This window comes from Xenopus tropicalis, chromosome 3, assembly GCF_000004195.4.
Source record: "Xenopus tropicalis strain Nigerian chromosome 3, UCB_Xtro_10.0, whole genome shotgun sequence".
Lineage (NCBI taxonomy): Eukaryota > Metazoa > Chordata > Amphibia > Anura > Pipidae > Xenopus > Xenopus tropicalis.
The window spans coordinates 123027550-123048284 of NC_030679.2; the positions used below are offsets into that span (position 1 = coordinate 123027550).

General features: G+C 40.8%; 1 protein-coding gene across 1 annotated transcript; it reads left to right on the plus strand.

The window, feature by feature from the left end:
- Positions 1 to 2569: 2569 nt before the first annotated feature.
- On the plus strand, positions 2570 to 16825 carry tmem230 (transmembrane protein 230). The gene is given in 4 exon segments (NM_001005085.2): positions 2570 to 2635; positions 4304 to 4442; positions 15290 to 15412; positions 16122 to 16825. Coding segments are annotated over 3 exon segments (363 nt in total). The 5' UTR covers positions 2570 to 2635; positions 4304 to 4343; the 3' UTR covers positions 16263 to 16825.
- Positions 16826 to 20735: the final 3910 nt, after the last annotated feature.

Sequence of the window (20735 nt, forward strand, 5' to 3'; positions counted from 1 at the left end):
CACTAATGGGTTTCATTGTCTGCTCATAAACATCCCTAAATATATTTAAGGTTGACTGCATTCTAGGCATTTACACTAAGTTAAACTGGTTTCTTGTTCAAAGCTGAAGAACTGAAGCCGTAGTTCAGACTACATAACTTTAGCAATTAATAACAGATTAGCACAAATGGTGAACTGCAGGAGGTGTTATAAAGGAGAAAAATCTGACTTGCACATGTATTTGCTTAACATTTTAGCAATGATACTGACCAGTGGTGACAGTATTCTGTTAATGAAACTTTTAATAGAAGGTTTATATACAGCCACACAATAGGGTGGGGATTAGCAAGAGTGCACGTGTGGGTAATTAGACAAGCAAAACAAGGGTGGGATAACAAATGGAACTAGATCTTATACACTTATAATAATGTTAAACTTCATCCACTGCTGAAGTGATTATCCTGTTTCTCCCATATAGAGTCCTGTAGTGAGGCATTTCAAGCACATTATTGGGTACACCAAAATGTCTAATTTACAGGTAAATGGACCTCTTAACCTTCAAAATAATGAATTTAAACACCCTAGAAGTGATCCCCAACCAGTGACTCGTGAGCAACATGTTGCTTGCCAACCCTTTGAATGGTGCTCCCAGTGGCTGCTGGGAGCAACATCAAAATGGTTTGAATTTATGGTAAGGCAGTTTTGGTTGCATAAAATACCAGTGTAATTGCCAAACAGAGCTTCCTGTAGGCTTCCAGTCAACATAGGGGCTACCAAGTAGCACTCATTGGCACATACTGGAACTTTTTTCATGCTTGAGTTGATTTCCAAAACCTCCATTTGAATGTGGCTCATGGGTATAAAAGGTTGGGGATCCCCTGCCCTAGGATGAGGCCTGAACAGGGACAGGAGTTGTATGTGCAGATTTGACTTCAAGAGATGTGCTACCTAGAAAAGCACAGCTAAGGACAATTTACATCTCAAAATACACTTAGGCTGACTTTACCTCACTACAAGTTGCTCATTCTACTAGTATTTGTATTCTTGGCAGAGTGAAGCTAAATTGTTTGTTGTGAGAGGCTTATCCATATTTGGGCAGAAATATAATCTTGTCTTTACATGTCACATTTCCCATTTGTAGTTTATTACTGTTATGGATGTGTGAAGTGGATACGATCTAGAGCCATTTGTTATCCCACACAGTGGACCCTTAAAATACCGTAAAATAGTGCTACAGGGTTTTTTGGTTGTAGAAAAGTACTAGCCGATACTCCAAATCTGAGAAAAGGGCCTTTTGCTTCCTGTTATCTATCATATATGTAAATATAGATCAGGGATCCCCAACCGTTTATACCCGTGAGCCACATTCAAATGGAAAAAGTGTTGGGGAGCAACACAAGCATGAAAAAAGTTCCTGGGGGTGCAACTAAGAGCTATAATTGGCTATTTGGTAGCCCCTATGTGGCTAACCGGCAGCCTATAGGAGGCTCTGTTTGGCTTTACACTGGGTTTTATGCAACCAAAACTTGTCTCCGAGCCAGAAATTAAAAAAATAAGCACCTACTTTAAGGCCACTGGGAGCAACATCCATGGGGTCGGTGAGCAACACGTTGCTCCTAAGCCAGGGCCGGAACTAGGGGTAGGCAGAAGAGGCAGCTGCCTAGGGCGCAACGATTGAGGGGCGCCAGGCAGGAGCCTCTCCTGCCTACCCCTAGTGCTACTTTGTCTTTGCCTCCGCCGTTTTGTCATTAGCGGTGGAGGCAATGACCGATCTAATCGCCCTGCACCGCCTCCTGTGCTGTGGCGCGCATGCGCCATTCGGGGAGTTGGCCGACCGGGTTGCCTAGGGCGCCCGGTCGGCTCGGCCCGCCCCTGTCCTAAGCCACTGGTTGGGGATTGCTGATATAGATCATGCACTTTTTTTGGCTCAGACATTTCTTTATATCTTAGAAAGCCCACACCTAAGTGCTGCACACCTGCTGCTACCTCATGTCATATATGCCTGTGATTTGTTTTGCTTTTCTGTATGATCATGCATCTGTAATAAGCTGAAGTCGGGGTATAGCACTGTACTACAAACACAAGCCTCTGGATTCATGGGTCCTTCCTCAGTTTCCTGGGCCATGGCAAGAACCTTGCACCCCTTATGCCCCCATAAAGGAGAATGTTTGGAGGTGCTGCCAGCTGCACTGGTCTAGCTGCCAGTTTGGGTTTGTCTATATACCATGGGGGGATATACAATAGGCAGTTATTAAGGCAATCATTTGGAGGGGGAGGAAAGGGAGAGTTGGAAGTGGAGATTTTGGCTGATTAGGGGTGGGCTCAAATGATAAATCATGAAAGTTGAGGGTACATTTATAGTACCAGGTGAAATACTAGGCAGGGGGCAACCCCAGCGCGGCCCTCCAGTGCTTTATACAGCTTACAGCAGGCTCTAAAATACTTTTTTATTCAACATTTTTTTTGCGAGGTTTGCTCTCCCGTCCTTTACACGCCGCTTTGCAGCGGATCCCAATTAGCCGGAATGTGACACATCGCACCGCGCTTGCTGGTTCCGGGGGAAGGCACTGAGCCTCGGCCAATCTACTTCCTGGTGTTGCTGACGCACAGCCTGCCGGGATAATCCGAGCCCCCGTACCATGGGCGCCGGTATGAGGTATAGTGAGTAGCTCAGGTGCGGGTCATGGCGGGAGGGAGAGAGAGATGGAAGCTATGGCTTCCCTATCATGTGCCAGGGTGATGGCTTCATTGCGGCTATATTACTATGCTAGGCGCAGATTCAGGAGTCATGTTATATCCCAAAGCAGCAGGAGGGGGCTGCTGGGAAACGCCTCTTCTTTAAAGGACCCCCACTCTTTTATCAGCAGAATGATAGGGAATATCATTGTAAGCAACTTTTTAGTTGACATTAATTAGGAATATTCAGTGGTTTGGAAGTTAATAGTAAATGTAATTACAACTGAAATCTGACTTCTGAAACAATGTGTCTCAAGTCAGTTCTCTTCTTGGTCTGTTAATCAACTACAATAGTTTCAGGAGTCAGAACCAGTAGTGTGAAGAATATAAACAGCCAGACAGATACTGCCACATTCACAAGCAACTGTACAATAATTGAACATGTTTGAGTGTACAAATGTACTGTAGTGTGGATGTCCCTATTAATTAGAGTCTATGAAAGGTATTGAAATATTGAATGTTTGGGGAGAGATGTGTAACCATGGGACCAGCTTTGCCTAATGTTATGCACCAGTGTGTAGGCACATATTTTTTTTATATAATGACAGCATCATGTATAACATGTTGTAAATTATAAGGATATTAGAAGTCACAAAGCAGTTCCATGGCAATAAAAGGCATGAGGCCACAAGCTAAGAACCTTTATACAGATCATGGAAAGCCACAGTGATGGCCTCTCTTATATTTTACAACAGGGAATGTGCTAATCCCCCCCACTCCCAACCCAGCAAGGCCCCTCAATTTATAGATCCACCCTAGAACCGCCCATCTCTGATGGCGTGAAAGGGGGTGGGCAGGAGCACACCTATAAATAGAAGCTGTGGAAGCCAGCCCTAACCTGCCCGACTTGCACAGGGTCGGACTGGCCTACCGGGTTTTTTGGGCCAGCTGGCACATCCCTAATACATATATTTTAGTGAGTCATGTGACACAAATGACATCACTAAGCACTTAATATAATGTGATGATATCACATGGCTCTTGTGTATTATAAAATTCTAAGAAAATAATATAAAATGACGTTCATAAAGTAACAAGATTATCTAATGAAGCATAAGTCTACCTCAGTGATGCCCAAACAGTTGCTCACCAGCCCATTGGATGTTGCTTCCAGGGGCCTCAAAGCAGGTCCTTATTTTTAAATTCCTGGCATAAAGTCAGTCTTTAGTTGCATAAAAAACACGTGCACTGCCAAACACATCCTCCTGTAAACTGCCAGTCCATGTAGGGGCTACCAATAGCCAATCACAGCCTATAATTGGCACCCCCATGGCACCCCCTATGTTTGTGTTGCCTTCCAAATTTTTTTTACATTTGAATGTAGCTCACAGATTAAAAAGATTGGGGACCCCTGGTCTACCTTAATACTTACCCTTTATGCTAGTACCCCATGTACCCTTTGAGGATTGTGCTGCTCACAAGAACACTGCTGGCTGCTATTTGCTTCAAAGTGGTTTAGGTGGGATGTCAGGGAATCCTTGGCTTTTACTGGCAAGTATATATATATATATATATATATATATATATATATATTGCCTGTAGGCCAACCCTTTCATGTCTTGTTCTTATGTCATTTTCTTTATAACAGGTTGTAGTTTTTGTGTATCCCATGACAAGCCATCTCTGCCATGATGCCGTCACGCAACAACGCAGCATCAGGAATACCAAACAGTAAAGTGAAGTACTCCAAGCTCTCTGATACAGATGATGGATACATTGACCTTCAGGTGAGGCTAACCCAAAGCAGGATCAGTACTGTGCAGAGATTCTTAACCTTTATTTAACCTGTGGCTTGACACCCAAACATAGGTCTTTATGCTGTTCAGAGTGGATCTCCATGACCCCTTTTAATAATGTGTAGTTTCTTTCTTCAATAGAAAATAGTTATTAAAGGACAAGGCAGCTCAGATTCTCTAGGGTTCCAATACGTAGGGGCCCCCTAGTGATTCCAGTTGCTAACTGGCAATTGTTACAGGCCAGTCAGACGATTCATTACTAAGTTGTCAAAATCTATGTGATTGTTTTCTGACTAAACATTAAACCAGTGTTTGCACTGAACTTAATTTCACACAAATGCAGCATGACTAACCTTCACTTAGAGCAATAGTGTTGTGATATCTGCAGCCAATCCACTGATGTTCTTAGTGACATGTGGTACACACAACTCTGCCCTGATCAGCCCCAAATCTAACCCCTTTTTATTTCAAAATACATATATATATTTGGGTGAAAGACCGAAAAATTGTGCCAGATTATTTGTATAGTTTACAATACAGGTATAGGACCCCTTATCCAGAAACCAGTTATGCAAAAAGCTCAGAATTACGGGAAAACCATTTCCCAACAAGTCCATTATAAACAAATCATTCTAATTTATAAAAAGGATCTTATTTTTCTGTGTAACAATGCAACAGAGCCTTGCATGTGATGGTATTTAACCTGCATGAATCCATATTGGAACCTTGTTTTGTATGATAATATAGGTGCATGTATGGCCACCTTAGGAAGGGACAGTTCAGTGTAAAAATGAAACTGAGTAAAATAGATAGGCAAAAATCTAACATAATAGCCAGAACACTACTTCCTGCTTAAGCTCTCTTAAGTTGTTGCAGCTGTTAAGGAGCTAGGCTTAGGGGTCGTCACAAATCGTCATGCAGAAAATGAGGTTGGTCTGTCATACAAGCTGGTGGTACAGGGCTGATTATTAAATTCTGATGTGAATTGCACTGGTTTATGAGCTGCCATGTAGTATTTATCTATAGTATTTACCAATCGGCTTTATATTGTGACATTTATATTTTATATACACAGTATATTGTGAGTGGGTCCCTAAGCTCAGGTAAGTGACATCAGCACAGAGCATGGGCAGGAAATCCGCGGAAAAGAAGATGGGGGGGCTACTGGGGCATACTTTGGCACACAGATCTGCCTTGCTAAAGGGTTGTGGTTTCCCAGGGCTGATACAGAAGGCCAAAACATAATGTACAACGTTTCTGCCCTACGTCTTTAATTAGGCTATAGTTCTCATTTAACCCTTTTAACGCCAAGCACGTAGCTCCTACGTGCTGGCATTAAAAGGCGTTAGGCGCCACGCACGTAGGAGCAACGTTTTCTTTATCCTGCTCTCGTTTTCTGCGCTCGGCGCTTAATCCGAGCGCAGAGAACGATCGCAGGATAAAGAACCCCCTAGAGAACGAGCAGAGGGGGGTAAGTGGTGGCCCCTGGGGCGCGATCGTCCAGGGGCCCCACAGGAAACGCCAGCTCTCTTCCTTCTTCCTGCGCTCCCTCCCTTTGCTCCCCTCACTTCCTGTGCCACCCACTTAGGATTTTTGGTCGCAGAAGCTGCAGTCCTTGGGTCAGATGTCTCCCACCAGCGATCTCCAGCATCTTGGCAGGGGGTAGGTGCCACAAACACACACACATATACAACATATTGCACTAATACACACTTATACTTACACACACACTTACATTTTTTGGGGGGTTTCACACCTTCACAACACTCACACTTGCTTGCACACACATGCACATAAAACACATTTTGCCATGCGTACACACACACTTACACACTTATGTAATTTTGTAATTTTTTTTTTTTTTTTTACTGCATCATTTTTATTCTTGCCATATGGATATTTTGCCTGCTGTATTTCAATTTGGCATCCTGTGTACCCCACATAGTTTGGTAAATCTATGCATATTGGGCATCAAACTGTTCAGTAGACCCCTGGCGTTCATACTTAGAGTGTTTTATGTTGGTACGTTACAAAATGTGGGGTACATAATGGGGCAACATGCAAGCTTTGTGCCGATTTTCAGAAATGTCACATAAACCGTTCTGTTTAGCATAGCTTTGTAGTTTGGTAGTTTGCAGTAGAAAGATGTATTTACCCATTTTTGTTTTGTCAGAATGTGTACTTTCGGAAAATATATGGTTTTCTAGGGTCTTCGTACTGTTAGGGGGTCTTATGCCACATAATACACATACCGGGTGCAAAAATTGCATGAGCTGGAGCGTCTTATGTGAAAATTCAAATGCACTATTTTTATTTGGGTGCCCCTGTACGGCACGTAGTTTGGCCAATATATGCATATAGGGCATCAAACTGTTCAGTAGACCCCTGGCGTTCATATTTAGAAAGTTTTATGTTGATACATTACAAAATGGGGGGGTACATAATGAGGTAACATGCAAGCTTTGTGACAATTTTCAGAAATGCCATAAAAACCGTTTTGTTTAGCATAGCTTTGTAGTTTGGTAGTTTGCAGTAGAAAGACATATTTACTCATTTTTGTTTTGTCAGAATGTGTACTTTCGGAAAATGTATGATTTTCTAGGGTCTCTGTACTGTTAGGGGGTCTTATTGCACATAATACACATACCGGGTGCAAAAACTGCATGAGCCGGAGCGTCATATGTGAAAATTCATATGCACTATTTTTATTTGGGTGCTGCTGTACTCCGCATAGTTTGGTAAATCAATGCATATAGGGCATCAAACTGTTCAGTAGACCCCTGGCGTTCATATTTAGAATGTTTTAAGTTGATATGTTACAAATTGTGGGGGTACATAATGGGGCAAAATGCATGCTTTGTGACAATTTTCAGAAATATTATAAAAACCATTCTGTTTAGCATAGCTTTGTAGTTTGGTAGTTTGCAGTAGAAAGATGCATTTACCCATTTTTGTTTTGTCAGAATGTGTACTTTCAGAAAATATATGGCTTTCTAAGGTCTTCGTACTGTTAGGGGTTCTTATGCCACATAATACACATACCGGGTGCAAAAATTGCATGAGCCGAAGCATCTTATGTGAAAATTCATATGCACTATTTTTATTTGGGTGCCCCTGTACGGCACGTAGTTTGGCCAATATATGCATATAGGGCATCAAACTGTTCAGTAGACCCCTGGCGTTCATATTTAGAAAGTTTTATGTTGATACATTACAAAATGGGGGGGTACATAATGAGGTAACATGCAAGCTTTGTGACAATTTTCAGAAATGCCATAAAAACCGTTTTGTTTAGCATAGCTTTGTAGTTTGGTAGTTTGCAGTAGAAAGATGTATTTACTAATTTTTGTTTTGTCAGAATGTGTACTTTCGGAAAATGTATGATTTTCTAGGGTCTCTGTACTGTTAGGGGGTCTTATTGCACATAATACACATACCGGGTGCAAAAACTGCATGAGCCGGAGCGTCTTATGTGAAAATTCATATGCACTATTTTTATTTGGGTGCCGCTGTACTCCGCATAGTTTGGTAAATCTATGCATATAGGGCATCAAACTGTTCAGTAGGCCTCTAATATTCCTATTTGGGGTGATTTGCCTTTGTATGCAAGAAATTGTGTGAGATAAATGCAGCAAATTGCAACATTTTTAGGCGATTTTCTGAAATGTCATAGAAACCACTAACTTTAGGAAAACTTTGCAGATTGGTACTTTGGTGTAGAAAGGACTCTTTACCCATGTTGGATTTGTCTGAACGTGTACTTTCCAAAAATATATGGTTTTCATGTGTTACCCTACATTTCTGCAGTTTCTATCCCACATAAAACTGCCATGTGTTTATGAATTAGGTAAAGGTAAGCCATGAAATTAGTGTGCACAAAGTATATTTTGGGGTCTCTAAGTGCCATGTGCTTTGATAAACCTATGTACAGTGGGCATCAAACTGCTCAGTAGACCTCTGGGGTTCATATTTTGGGTGTTTTATCTTGGTACATAATGACCTATAGAAAATAAGATGATGCATATTGGAGGTTTGAGGTGATTTTTGGAAAAAATCAGCAAACTTTGGAAACCTTTGCTGCTTGGTACTTTGGAGTAGAAAGACACAGGTACCCATTTTAGATTCGGAGGAATGTGTACTTTCCAAAAATATATGGCTTTCTGGGGTAAGCGTACTTTTTTGTAGTGTTATCCCACACAATATGATGTAAATGTGTTGATTTTGCAGGAGCTGAAATGACAGATCATATGGGGGTATGTTCACATTGGGGCCCCTACATGCCACATACTTAGGTAAACCTATACATATTGGGCATCAAACTGTTCAGTGGACCCCTGGCATTCATATTTAGGGTGTTTTATCTTGGTACCTAATGCTATGTAGGAGATAAGATACTGCAAACTGGAAGCTTTGAGGGGATTTTTGGAAATGTCATCAAAATTGCTAACTTTAGAAATGCTTTGCAGCTTGGTACTTTGGAGTAGAAACACATGGGTACCCATTTTAGATTCAGGGGAATGTGCACTTTCCAAAAATATATGGCTTTCTGGGGTGAGCATACTTTTTTGTAGCTTTATCCCACACAATATGATGTAAATATGTTGATTTTGCAGGAGCTGAAATGACAAAAATGGCAGATCATATGGTATATGTTCACATTGGGGCCCCTACATGCCACATACTTAGGTAAACCTATACATATTGGGCATCAAATTGTTCAGTGGACCCCTGGTGTTCAAATTTAGGGTGTTTTATGTTGGTACCTAATGCTATATGGGAGATAAGATGCTGCAAAGTGGAAGCTCTGAGGGGATTTTTGGAATTGTCATCAAAATTGCTAACTTTAGAAATGCTTTGCGGCTTGGTACTTTGGAGTAGAAACACATAGGTACCCATTTTAGATTTGGGGGAATGTGTACTTTCCAAAAATATATGGCTTTCTGGGGTAAGCGTACTTTTTTGTAGCTTTATCCCACACAATATAATGTAAATGTGTTGATTTTGCAGAAGCTGGAATGACAGAAATGATAGATCACATGGGGTATGTTCACATTGGGGCCCCTACATGCCACATACTTAAGTAAACCTATACAAATTGGGCATCAAACTGTTCAGTGGACCCCTGGCGTTCATATTTAGGGTGTTTTATCTGGTTACTTTATGACCTGTAGGAGATAAGATACTATAGACAGGAAGCTTTGAAGCAATTTTAAATACATTTCACAAATATTGATAAAAACCAATAACTTTAGGAAAGCATTGCGACTTGATAGTTTGGAGTAGACAGACAGTTCTATCTATTCTGGATTCCACAGAATCTGTTCTTTCTAAAAATGTATAATTTTCTGGGATAAACCTTATGTTAGTGGAATTTGTGACCTTGAAATCTAAAGTATGCAGCTTTATGGAGCAGTGCTTTGGAAATTTGGTAGGGTACTGCTGGGAGTTTTTGACCTATACAAGTGAGAAATCTCCATAAAACTATATATATTTGGTATTGGCATGTTCAGGAGACATGGGACTTTCCAAATCAGTTGTATTTTTGTGCATAAAATATTTTTTGTTTCTGATGTATGTGTTTATATTATGGAAAATATAATTTTTTTTCATTTTTTAGATATCTAGAAGCCTATATCTTGTTACAGAATTGTAATTACACAAAAATTCCAAAAAATTTTGAAAGCTTAGGTTGTCCTGAAAAAAACAATATATAGTTTTCCTGGGTAAACTAAAAGTCCCCCCAAGGAAAAGCCCCTAAAGTGAAACAGTGCAAAATGTTCAAAAACTGTCTGGCAGTAGAAGTTCCACTTTGGTCCAAAACGGCTGGCAGTGAAAAGGTTAAGGGTGTTACAAATTTACAGCCAACTACATTGTTGGTAAATATGGCCTTGGCAGGCATTTTACTGGCTTGGCTGGTAAAGTACCTGCTGGGTGCCCACCCTACCCTCACACTTGCTTTACTCAAAGCTTCTAGCATTTCTCCTCACTGGTGCACCCTAAATAAGATAGACTCATGTCTTAAATGGCCATGTTTATGGGGAACAGCTACAGTTAAAAGAGAAAGAAAGTTACAATCACTGGCAAAAAAGACGGCTTTTCACTCAACTGCGCATGTGCAGGCCCCTAATATTTTGAACCCCCTCCCCCAGGCTAGAGATTTAGCCTTTCCTTCTCCTTTAATAATAATCAGAAAAAGCCACTATAACTTATCTATAACTTATCAAATTCAGTAAGGCTACTGTGAGAAAGGCATTGCAGATACAATGAGAGTGGAAACCTTAGCCTTAGAAGGAGAGGTAAGTGCAACAAACTGCTATTTTAGGCTCATATGACTAATACAATTATATTCAAAAGATCTAATTTTTCACCTTTCCAGACAATAATAGTGTACAGTGCTTTACTGCTCACAGTGTACCGAGCCACTCCGCATAGTGCAGGGTGTGCTGCTTTATTATCTACGCTTGGCATTATTACACTGTGTGCTGTACAGGAGGAGTGATGTTACTCTGTTGCAGATGCAAGTAATACGCAGGGCTTGTCTGCAGCTCAAGGAATGACAAAGCAAAAGACAAGAGGTTTCTTTATAGCTGATGCAGTTTTCCTTGAATGGTGGCCCCAGGGAGTGGTTTGAGAGTTGCAGGAAGAAGGAGTCAGCAAGATGAAGTGTTGACTTAGTGCTATGCAGCTTTTTACATGCAGCAGGATTATATATCACACTGCATGTTTGAGGGTGACATTATGGTAAAATAATGGCATCATACAAAAGAGTCTTTTGTGCCCTAGAGCAGGCTAGGAGCCATAAAATCCTTTTGAGGGTCTCATCCAGCCTGCAGTTGGGCGGTCCTTACCCTAGATCAGGGGTGGGCAAACTTTTTGGCTCAGGGGCCACATTGACTAACAGACGGACCGGGCCGGGACAGCATTACACCCGGGGCTGCCATCAAAAATTATGGGGCCTCTCAGCTCCCCCCCAGCATCCTCCATGACCTGCGGCTCCCTCCTCCAGCAACCCGCTGCTTCCTCCGTCCCCTCTGTCACGTCCTTCTGTTCACCGGCTCCCCAGTGCATTCTTTTATATGGTTGCGCCCCGTGCGCACGGGGCTCAACCAATCAGGGTCCGTCATTCTTTTAAGGGGGCCGGATTGAAAGGGCTGACGGGCCGGATGTGGCCCGCGGGCCGTAGTTTGCCCACCCCTGCCCTAGATGATCGTGTGAGAATTCCTATCTTAAAACTAAATAGTTTTTTGTGATTTTGAATTTACAAGTCTGGGAACTGTTATCCAGAATACCCGGGACCTGGGGTCTTCCGGATAAGGGATCTTTCTGTAATTTGGATCTCCATAACATAAGTCTGCTAAAAATCATTTAAACATTAAATAAACCCAAAGGATTGTTATGTCTTCAGTAAGGATTAATTATATCTTAGTTAGGATCAAGTACAAGGTACTGTTTTAGGAAGTTGTTTTTAAAAATTAGAAATATTTGCTTATAATGGAGGGATCCCATACCTGTATAAGTAATTAAAGAACAGAAGTACAGGTCATGATGTTTTCATTTATATTACCAGACAACAGTCAAGGTTTTGTAGAAGGGAAATCTTCACAAAATAGACAACATTCACATAATGCTCAGTTTGAATTGTTTCTGCAAAATAAAGGTGGACTGCATCGGTACCTTATTGGTCCTTGTATGTGGCCCTCTGATGGGTCTACCAGACCGATATCTGGCTGAAAATCGCCCAGATGTTGATGGGGCAGGTTTAAAAAGGAGCAAGGAGTGCATTGACTCACTGATCAGATCTTTGTCCTTATCTAATTATTTGGCCTTCCGGCCCACCTCACCTTAGTGTGGCATTTATGAGCTTTTAACACCTGACTGTGATGTGAACCACTCTGAAGAAGCATTTGCAAAATACTAATTTTATCACTGTTTCGGGGGTGATAGGAATCTAGCAATTTTAAAGGCACAGTGAAAGGTGAGTGGAAAAGCTTGTCAAATCAAGTGTTTGTAAATATTGCTTTCCTTTTTACCTTTACGGTATAATGATATAATGCATATTTCATATTGTTTGCTAGTGGTAACTGCACTGGTTTAGCACATGTGTTTGCACATATACCCTATCATGTTAAAAAGTTCATGTACATGATAACTTCATAGCATCAATTATTTATAGCAGCAAATGAGCTCTTTGTTATCCCATATCCAGCAGCTTTGGGCAGAGCAACCGACTGACTGAAGTGCTGTAGTCTACTGTAGTGTGCACTTTTTTGTGTAGCCTACAAAAACAGTGACGTTTTGTGCAAAAAACAGTATTGCCACTGGGTGTCACCATTTCTTTACACAAAAGCCAATAACATAAGAAGTGATACTGAGGCTCTGGGGCAGATAATATATGTCTGATCATTAATAATTTATAGAACGCCAGCAAGTTATGCAGGACTTTACATTCATTTATATGGGGGTTCTTACAATAATTTAACAAAGAAGGGTTACGGAATTAAAGGCTAATATCATATGAACTTTTAGATTATAAGTTCTTTTGGGAGGGGCCCTTCTTCACCTATTGTATTAGGTATTGGTTGCTTTGTATGTAATTCTATATATACAGTGTATGTTGGTGTTTTAGAAATATGTTATTAATAATACAGGTATGGGATTCTGAATTATGGAAAGGCCATCTCCCAAAATAATTCTAATTTTTGAAAATTATTTCCTTTTTCTCTGTTATAATAAAACAGAACCTAACACTTGATCCCAACTAAGATACAATTAATCCTTATTGGAGGCAAAACAGCCCTATATTGGGTTTATTCAATACTTAAATGATTTTTAGCAGATTTAAGGCATGGATATCCAAATTACGGAAAGACCCCTAATCCGGAAAACCCCAGGTTATATATTGGATACCCAGAATACAAGGTACCCAGGTACAAGTAGTGCCTGTCAGTGGCATCTTACAGCAGCCCGTCTGGCATTTTCCAGAATCCACACATTGCCGCTCCGGGCCTGTATGGCAGCTTTCAGTTGTTCCATTTGAGCTAGAGCTGCCTCAGTCAATAGTAAGTGATTTGATAGAGAAGCAGAAACATCTAGATCAGTCATCTAGTTCAGTCATGAAGTGTGTGGCCACACAAATGCACAGGAAAGGACTGCCAAGTGCTAGGCCACTGCTTCCATTGAGCAATACTGTACTTCCTACTTGTGGCAACTGCTTGAAAAAGAACCTTTTGAAACAAGGCCGTTACACTTTATTCAACAAAATAAACATTTCTATAAAAATGCATTTTTCTGTATTATATGCAGAGGGTTCCCCTTCCCCAGCTCTGACATCAGCATCAAAAGGGAGCACTGGTGGTGGTGTTTTAGTAGGACGGGTGTACTAAATAGAGAATACTAGCATAGAATACTAGGGCATCCTCTGTCCTATATTTGCTCTTTTTTAGAGAGAACATAAAACAGCATGCAGGCTGCTGAGTCCTATGTTAATTTGGAATAAATCATTCACTGATAGTCTGCTTGGTGCCCAGTGTTCCCAATTAGGCTGTGGCAGACAGATTTATCAGCGCTCCAGGGAGATGAGGGGAAGTCTGTCAGTGAATGATTGAAACTGAGTAAACACTGAACTTCTGCAGCCTGAAGGGAATGATGGGACTCTCTCCCACTAAGTAAACACAGGAGGATAGGAGAGAGCGTGGCAACACATCTGTCTGTTAAACTGTTACCATACTACTTCTGCGGGACTTTCCCAGGCCCCAATGTCAGGAGCAATGCAGAACTAAAGGGAGGTATAACATTCTGCATATAGTTAAAGAGGGTACATTATATCAAATTTAATACATTATTTTCAACATGCAGGGAAAACAAAGAACCTCCATCCTAGAGAATTTCTTGGGTCTAATGGGACACCCAACCTGCTATATTGGCTACCCACTGGGTGCCAACATCATAAACTCAGAAGTAACACCATATGAAAGTAGGCCAAGGTGGCAAGTAAAGCAGAGGTGTCTGCTTTGAGACCAACTTTTGCCATTCCTTCCTTCAAATGGCATTTTTGTTTGTAACCTAAAGGTATCATATCTGCTGGAGGACCCTGGTTAAAGGGAAACTAGTGACGTCAATAAGAAAAGGAATATCACAGTGCAATGCATTGTGGGTTATGTAGTTCCTGCATGCTGTCTGTAAGCTGTGGAGAAGTTGTTACAATTTATAACATCAAAGTTTTAGTCCCTCCTTCCCTGCCAGAATATCAAATGCAGAACATCTAAAATATATTCATACTTTTTAAAGGAACAGATTACAGGTATATTAGGGATTTCTGTGTTGCATGGGGCTCTGTAACAAATTTTGAGTCCACACAGTAGTAAAAAGACAAGAGATCAAATGTTGAAATGGAAACATTTTAAATAAATGTTCATTTTGAATTTGATGCCAGCAACTGGTTTCAAAAAAGTTGGGGTGAGGGACACATTTCCCACTCTGTTGCACCAGCTCTTCTGTTAACAGCACTCTGTAAACCTTTAGGAACTATGAAAAGCAATTGCTGTAGTTTTAAAAGAGAAATGTTGTCCCATTCTTAGATTTCTCTGATAAGATGTTGGGAGTTGAGTGTTGGTTCAGAGTTGAGTGTTCAGTAATAGCTGTAGATCAGTTTGATTAGATACCTGTGTCCTACACCCTGGGCCTGCTGTGTTGTATTTATGCTGACATGATTCCTAAAGGAATAGTACACATTACATCTTACAGGTGGTCCTCTCAGTCATTCATTTTCTCTTTATTATTTCTGTTTCCCAAAAATGTGAAATTAAACAGTTTTCCTTTTTTTTTTTTTTCCTGCACAGTTTAAGAAGAGCCCTCCAAAAATCCCATACAAAGCCATTGCTCTGGCAACAGTGCTGTTCTTAATTGGTACTCTACTCATTGTCATTGGGTCTCTGCTTTTAGCCGGATATATCAGCCCTGGGGTAAGTGGTCTGCATTTTATAAGGTGCATAGATTTTTCACATTCAAACTGGGCCCAAACAGGTCACTTGGTTCCTGGGACTGTGGTGGCAGCTCCCAAAGTTATCACCTAAGGCTATCACTGGTATCTCACTGGCAATACATTTGCTGGTAAATTTGTAATAGCTAGTCAAATTGGACCCAGTCTGCTTCCAATCTGCCCACAACCAGACCCTTTTTCTCCCCCTATACTTTTGAGAAAGCAGCACAGTCCCCTTCACTCTTGGACTCCACCCCCTGTCAGCCTGCCCCTCTGCTATACTTTGAAGGAAATGGTGGCAACCCTAGGCTGAGGGTACATGAGACACAGGGCAAGCTTCTCTCCACCTGTGTCTTCCCCGCAGATGGAGAGAAGCCAATGTGCTCCTATCCACTTAGCTGTTCCTCTGCACTGACAGGCACAGCGTGGGTAAGCTCACATTTTTTTTTTGGGGGGGGGGGTACTTTGAATCTAGACAACCCCACCTATCAAAAGAACAATTATGAGGAACTGTATGTGGAGCAGTTAGCCTTGTTTGCCTCTCCCCATATTGACGATCATATTGCTATGTAGGATTGTTTTTTCCTCAAATTGACAGTCATTATTGTTCAGTATAACATTTCTTTAAATGGATATCACAGTGTATTGGTTATATGACAAATTTTTTCATTGGACTTCTATCCTTCATTCAGGGAAATGAACGAGCAATCCCAGTCCTGATTATTGGCATACTGGTTTTCCTGCCTGGCTTTTATCATCTGCGCATTGCGTACTATGCCTCCAAAGGGTATCGAGGTTACTCCTACGACGATATTCCAGATTTTGATGACTGATAATCCAACGTACATTGTGTGGATTAGGACATTGCTGTGCCCTAGTAGGAGTAGACTTACTTTAAGAGAGACCAGTTAATGCAGAGGACACATATTGCATAGGTCTAAGAATTTGTTTGTAAGCAACAACATAAGGGTTCCCGGCCCTAGATTTACTCTTAGTTAAAAATCAGAGCAAAATAAACAGGTTGTGGGGCAATTGGCACGAACCAATCAACTGGCAGGAGGTTTCTGACTTAACATAGTTCTGTATGAAAATACTTGGAAAAGTTTCAGATGAATGAGGGTAAATTGGTGGAAATCATTATTCTGCCATACTAATTACTATATAAATCAATTGCAAATGCAGTTTTTATTACATTACATTTTTAAGGGGAAATAATACCCTGTTTATAATGTTTATTGTATTTTTCCTAAAAAGGACAGGGAAAGGTATTTGGTGTGCACAGGACATTCCTTATTTGCATGTTAAATTCCCTTTGATTTGTAATATTACTGTACTGTAAAGATGTATAGCCATGCTTGTAGTATAGCACTTTATAAATAAAAATACAGTATAAGTATTCATGTGTTAACTTCACTGAAACAGTGCCATCTAGTGATCAAAATAAGATTTATTGATTTGGAGAATGTCTTAGCTGAGCCAATCAGTAAGTCTTTCCCTTTGGTAAAGTAATGCCTTTTCATCTCAGAATTTATACATCATTCTACGCAGGCAAGGGGCTATATGGGACTGCACTGGTTGTATGTAGATAATGGAAACACCAATCATAATCACAGATTAGTGGATGGTTATTTGCAGGCTTAATTGCCTTTTAAGAATTTCTTACAAATAGTATTTATACTTTTATAAATACATTCATGCAGTTGAATTCCTATACCTTTAATAAAATGTAATTATACCTTTTAGACTCCAAATTCCCAATCTTTCTGCACAGCTAATTGCGCTTTTACAATTAACTAATATATAATTCTCCTAGTTATGTAGTGAGGTGCTTCTATTCTTTTCCCCCCCACATCTAGGATAATCTAGATTTTCCCAGTATAAGGAGTAGACCTAACTGGGACCCAAGGTCAGCATTGTGCAAATTCCAACATCCATCCTCCCATATGTACACCACCGTACTCCACCTCATTCAATTAAGCTTGGTTTCTAACAGGTAAATCTCATAATCCTTTTGTAATATGCTGGCTCTGAATAGTGTCGCTGTGCTTACAGATTGCTGGAGATCCAGTTTAATTGTACTGTTTCTGCAATTTCTTTAGATATGGTACATATTTGTGTTTGAAATGAAAAGTACCAGAAGTTTGTTAGTCAATGCTTTACCTACTCGCCTATTAAAGAGAAGGACAGTCATGTACTTGGGTTGTACAGGGGTCTAGTGATCAAGCTGTATCTCTGCAGCCATGCTGTCAGAATGGTGTTAAAGGAGATTCAAGGGGAACTCCACCCAAACACAACTTAAGCATTTTGAAAAGTAAACATAATTTTAAGCAACTTTGCAATATATATATCAATTAAAAATTTGCAGCATTTGTTTATTTGATATTTAAAGGAGACATATAGGATAAATGGGGAAAAACCCTAATTTTGTAGGCAATTATGAATAATATACGGTGCTGGTTTCACTTTGTGGTAAAAATTAACCCTATCTGTATCAATGTCCCCTTTATTGGAGCTCCCTATAGATCATATCACTTTTCTGTCAGAGGTTGAAATAAGGGTTGGGCGTGTCCTAACGATCCCTGCCAGAAGCACAGTAGGAGGGGGATAGCCAATCACAGCCCTGCACTCTCACAAGCACAGGCAGGCTTCAGTTCCCTAGCTGCTGATTGGTTCCTATGCTACAGTGCAGGGTACTGAGGGCCGCCGGCTCCCCTGCACATCCAGAGAATTCAGCCAGCAAAAAGTGAAATGGATGGGCAGGGCTAGTGGGGTTTTGGTGGAATTTCTCAATAAATCAGTCTAAAACACAACTTTTTTAGCACATTCCTTCTATATCTAGAGGAGTACAATTCCCTGGTACATTGTTAATTTTTATAGGATATGTCTCCTTTAATGTAGCAATATGGTTTGGAACAGTTACCTAAGCCTAGCCACCCTGTTCTCCTGCTGATCTGGCTGTCTACATTGAGACTCACATAAAAAGTAATAATAGTCACCTGCATCCCCCAAATACCACAATTCCCTTCACATGTGACATGTGTCAATAAGGAAAGGAACATCACAGTGCAATGCATTGTGGGTTATGTAGTTCCTGCATGCTGTTCATGTAGTTCATGTAAGCTGTGGAGAAGTTGTTACAATTTGTAACATCATTGACTTAAGGTCCCCAGTCACAGGCTGATTCTAGCTGCCGATGTTGGTCCATTAGACCGTTTCGTCAGCTAATCGGCCCGGGTATGGGCACTACTGGCGGGCCTGCCCGACCGATATCTGGCCTGAAACCCGCCAGAGCTCAATCGGGCAGGTTAAAAAAACCTAGTCAGATCGGGGACCACATCGGCTCATTGATGCGGTCCCTAGGGCCAAACGATCGAATTAGCCTGGATTCTCCCGATATCGCCCACCCGTAGGTGTGGATATCGGGAGAATATCTGCTCGCTTGGCGACATCGGCAAGTGAGCGAATCGGCCCATGTATGGGGACCTTTAGTCCCTCCCCCCTGCCAGGATTTCAAATGATGCAGAAAGGGAAGCACTGTTTTGCAACTGGATTTCACCATATAACAATGGTATTTATTCAGCAATAGGTATATAAGGGGATTCTGCCCACAATTCAGCTTTTTTCCCAAAAATTTCAACATACTTGCGCCCACCACAGCTGCACCTGATTTTGAGCATGAGTACTACATCACTTCCAGCAGCTGTTGGGGTCAGCATTATTAGGCACATTTGTGCACAATTCAGCAGAAGAGACAGGATGATGGCACTTAGTGCAACCATAAGTAAGTGCTTAAATAAATGGCATTAATATGCACCATCATTTGTGTCCATTTTAATGTGCCCACATGAGAATGTAGGGTGAGTGCGCTACCTGGATGGAAAAATACTTAAAGGTAACAAATCCTACAAAATGGTGATTCACCTAGGACACAGACAGCAAATGCAGTAGTGGAGGTAACATGGGGCAGGTGCTACATAAGACAATTTATAAAGCTCCAGAAAAAATAAAAAATGAGAAAAATTACTCAGGCCAACTGGTCTGCTTTTCCGTATAAGCAGTTTTTTTAATTAGCATTCACAAAAAGGTTTCTTAGGAAACAAACACTGACTTGTTATATTCTAAAGCTTAAATGTTCCTGCTGGGGCATGTTATGAAAATTGCAGATTTAATCCCCATAGTAATTTGCTTTCATAAGTAACTAGGATCTATACGACAAGCCCAGCTGTTGCTTTTCTTTTCTACTAAAACATAGAAAATGGAAAATCACATCATACTTACTTATATTTGTTTCCTGGAACATGGTAGTGGGCACCAATGGGTCAATCCCCTGTCATGTGACAGAGATTAGCAACCAATCAATAAATTTGGCTCCCAACCCACAAGTATCCATCTTATTGACTGTAAGCAGAGAACTCTCCCCACTTGGGTTGGGAAGCCTGTGCCCACTGCCATGTTGCAGTCCAGTAGACAAAAATCTTGGTAAGAATGATATGATTTTCAGTTTTCCAGGACCTTTACATGGCAGTGGGCACCAGTGGGATGTACCAAAGCCAAACACCAGGGAGGGAAACATTAGCAATTGAACCACTGCATAAATCACTCTACCTCACTAAACAAGATTAGCTGCCTAAGAATAATAGCAACCTTGTTACTGTGGTTAAGATAAACTTTAACCATGAATGAAACTGGATTGCACAAACTTTCCCTATAAAAAGGGCACCGTGCTATTGCAGAAGTCATTAGAAGAAACTTAAATACTGTAATAAAAAAAAAAAGTAACTGTTGACCTCAGATAGCAACAACCCAAAATATGACAGCTTTCCCACAACCTACTCATCACTCTGAGACAGTAGAGGTTATCCTCATCATAGAGGCTCAGCATTAAAAGCAAGGGTAATAAATTTTTACAGTTTAACAATTTAAAGTGATGAAACTTTAATCTGTAATCAGGTTGGTGATTTTTTGTAAATCCGCAGCCAACAAAAAAAAATCCAGAATGTATTAGTATAATACCCTAGATAAAGAAGCATCATAGTAGTAATGCTTTAGTAACCTGCTAACCTATAATGATATACTGATGTACAATATATAAAACCACTCTAATAATAAGCTGCATTACATAAAATAGTACCATGGTAACGATGAACTGCCGTGTAGGGTGACCAGAAAACTCCAGGTCCAACCAACATGCCGCAGGGTAGCACTGACTGCACCAAAGTTAAACTGCAATCAGCCCAGCCTGAACTTCCAAGCAATCTGACCACCCCCTTGTATTTGTGTGCTACATATTAGCAGATATCGCCACA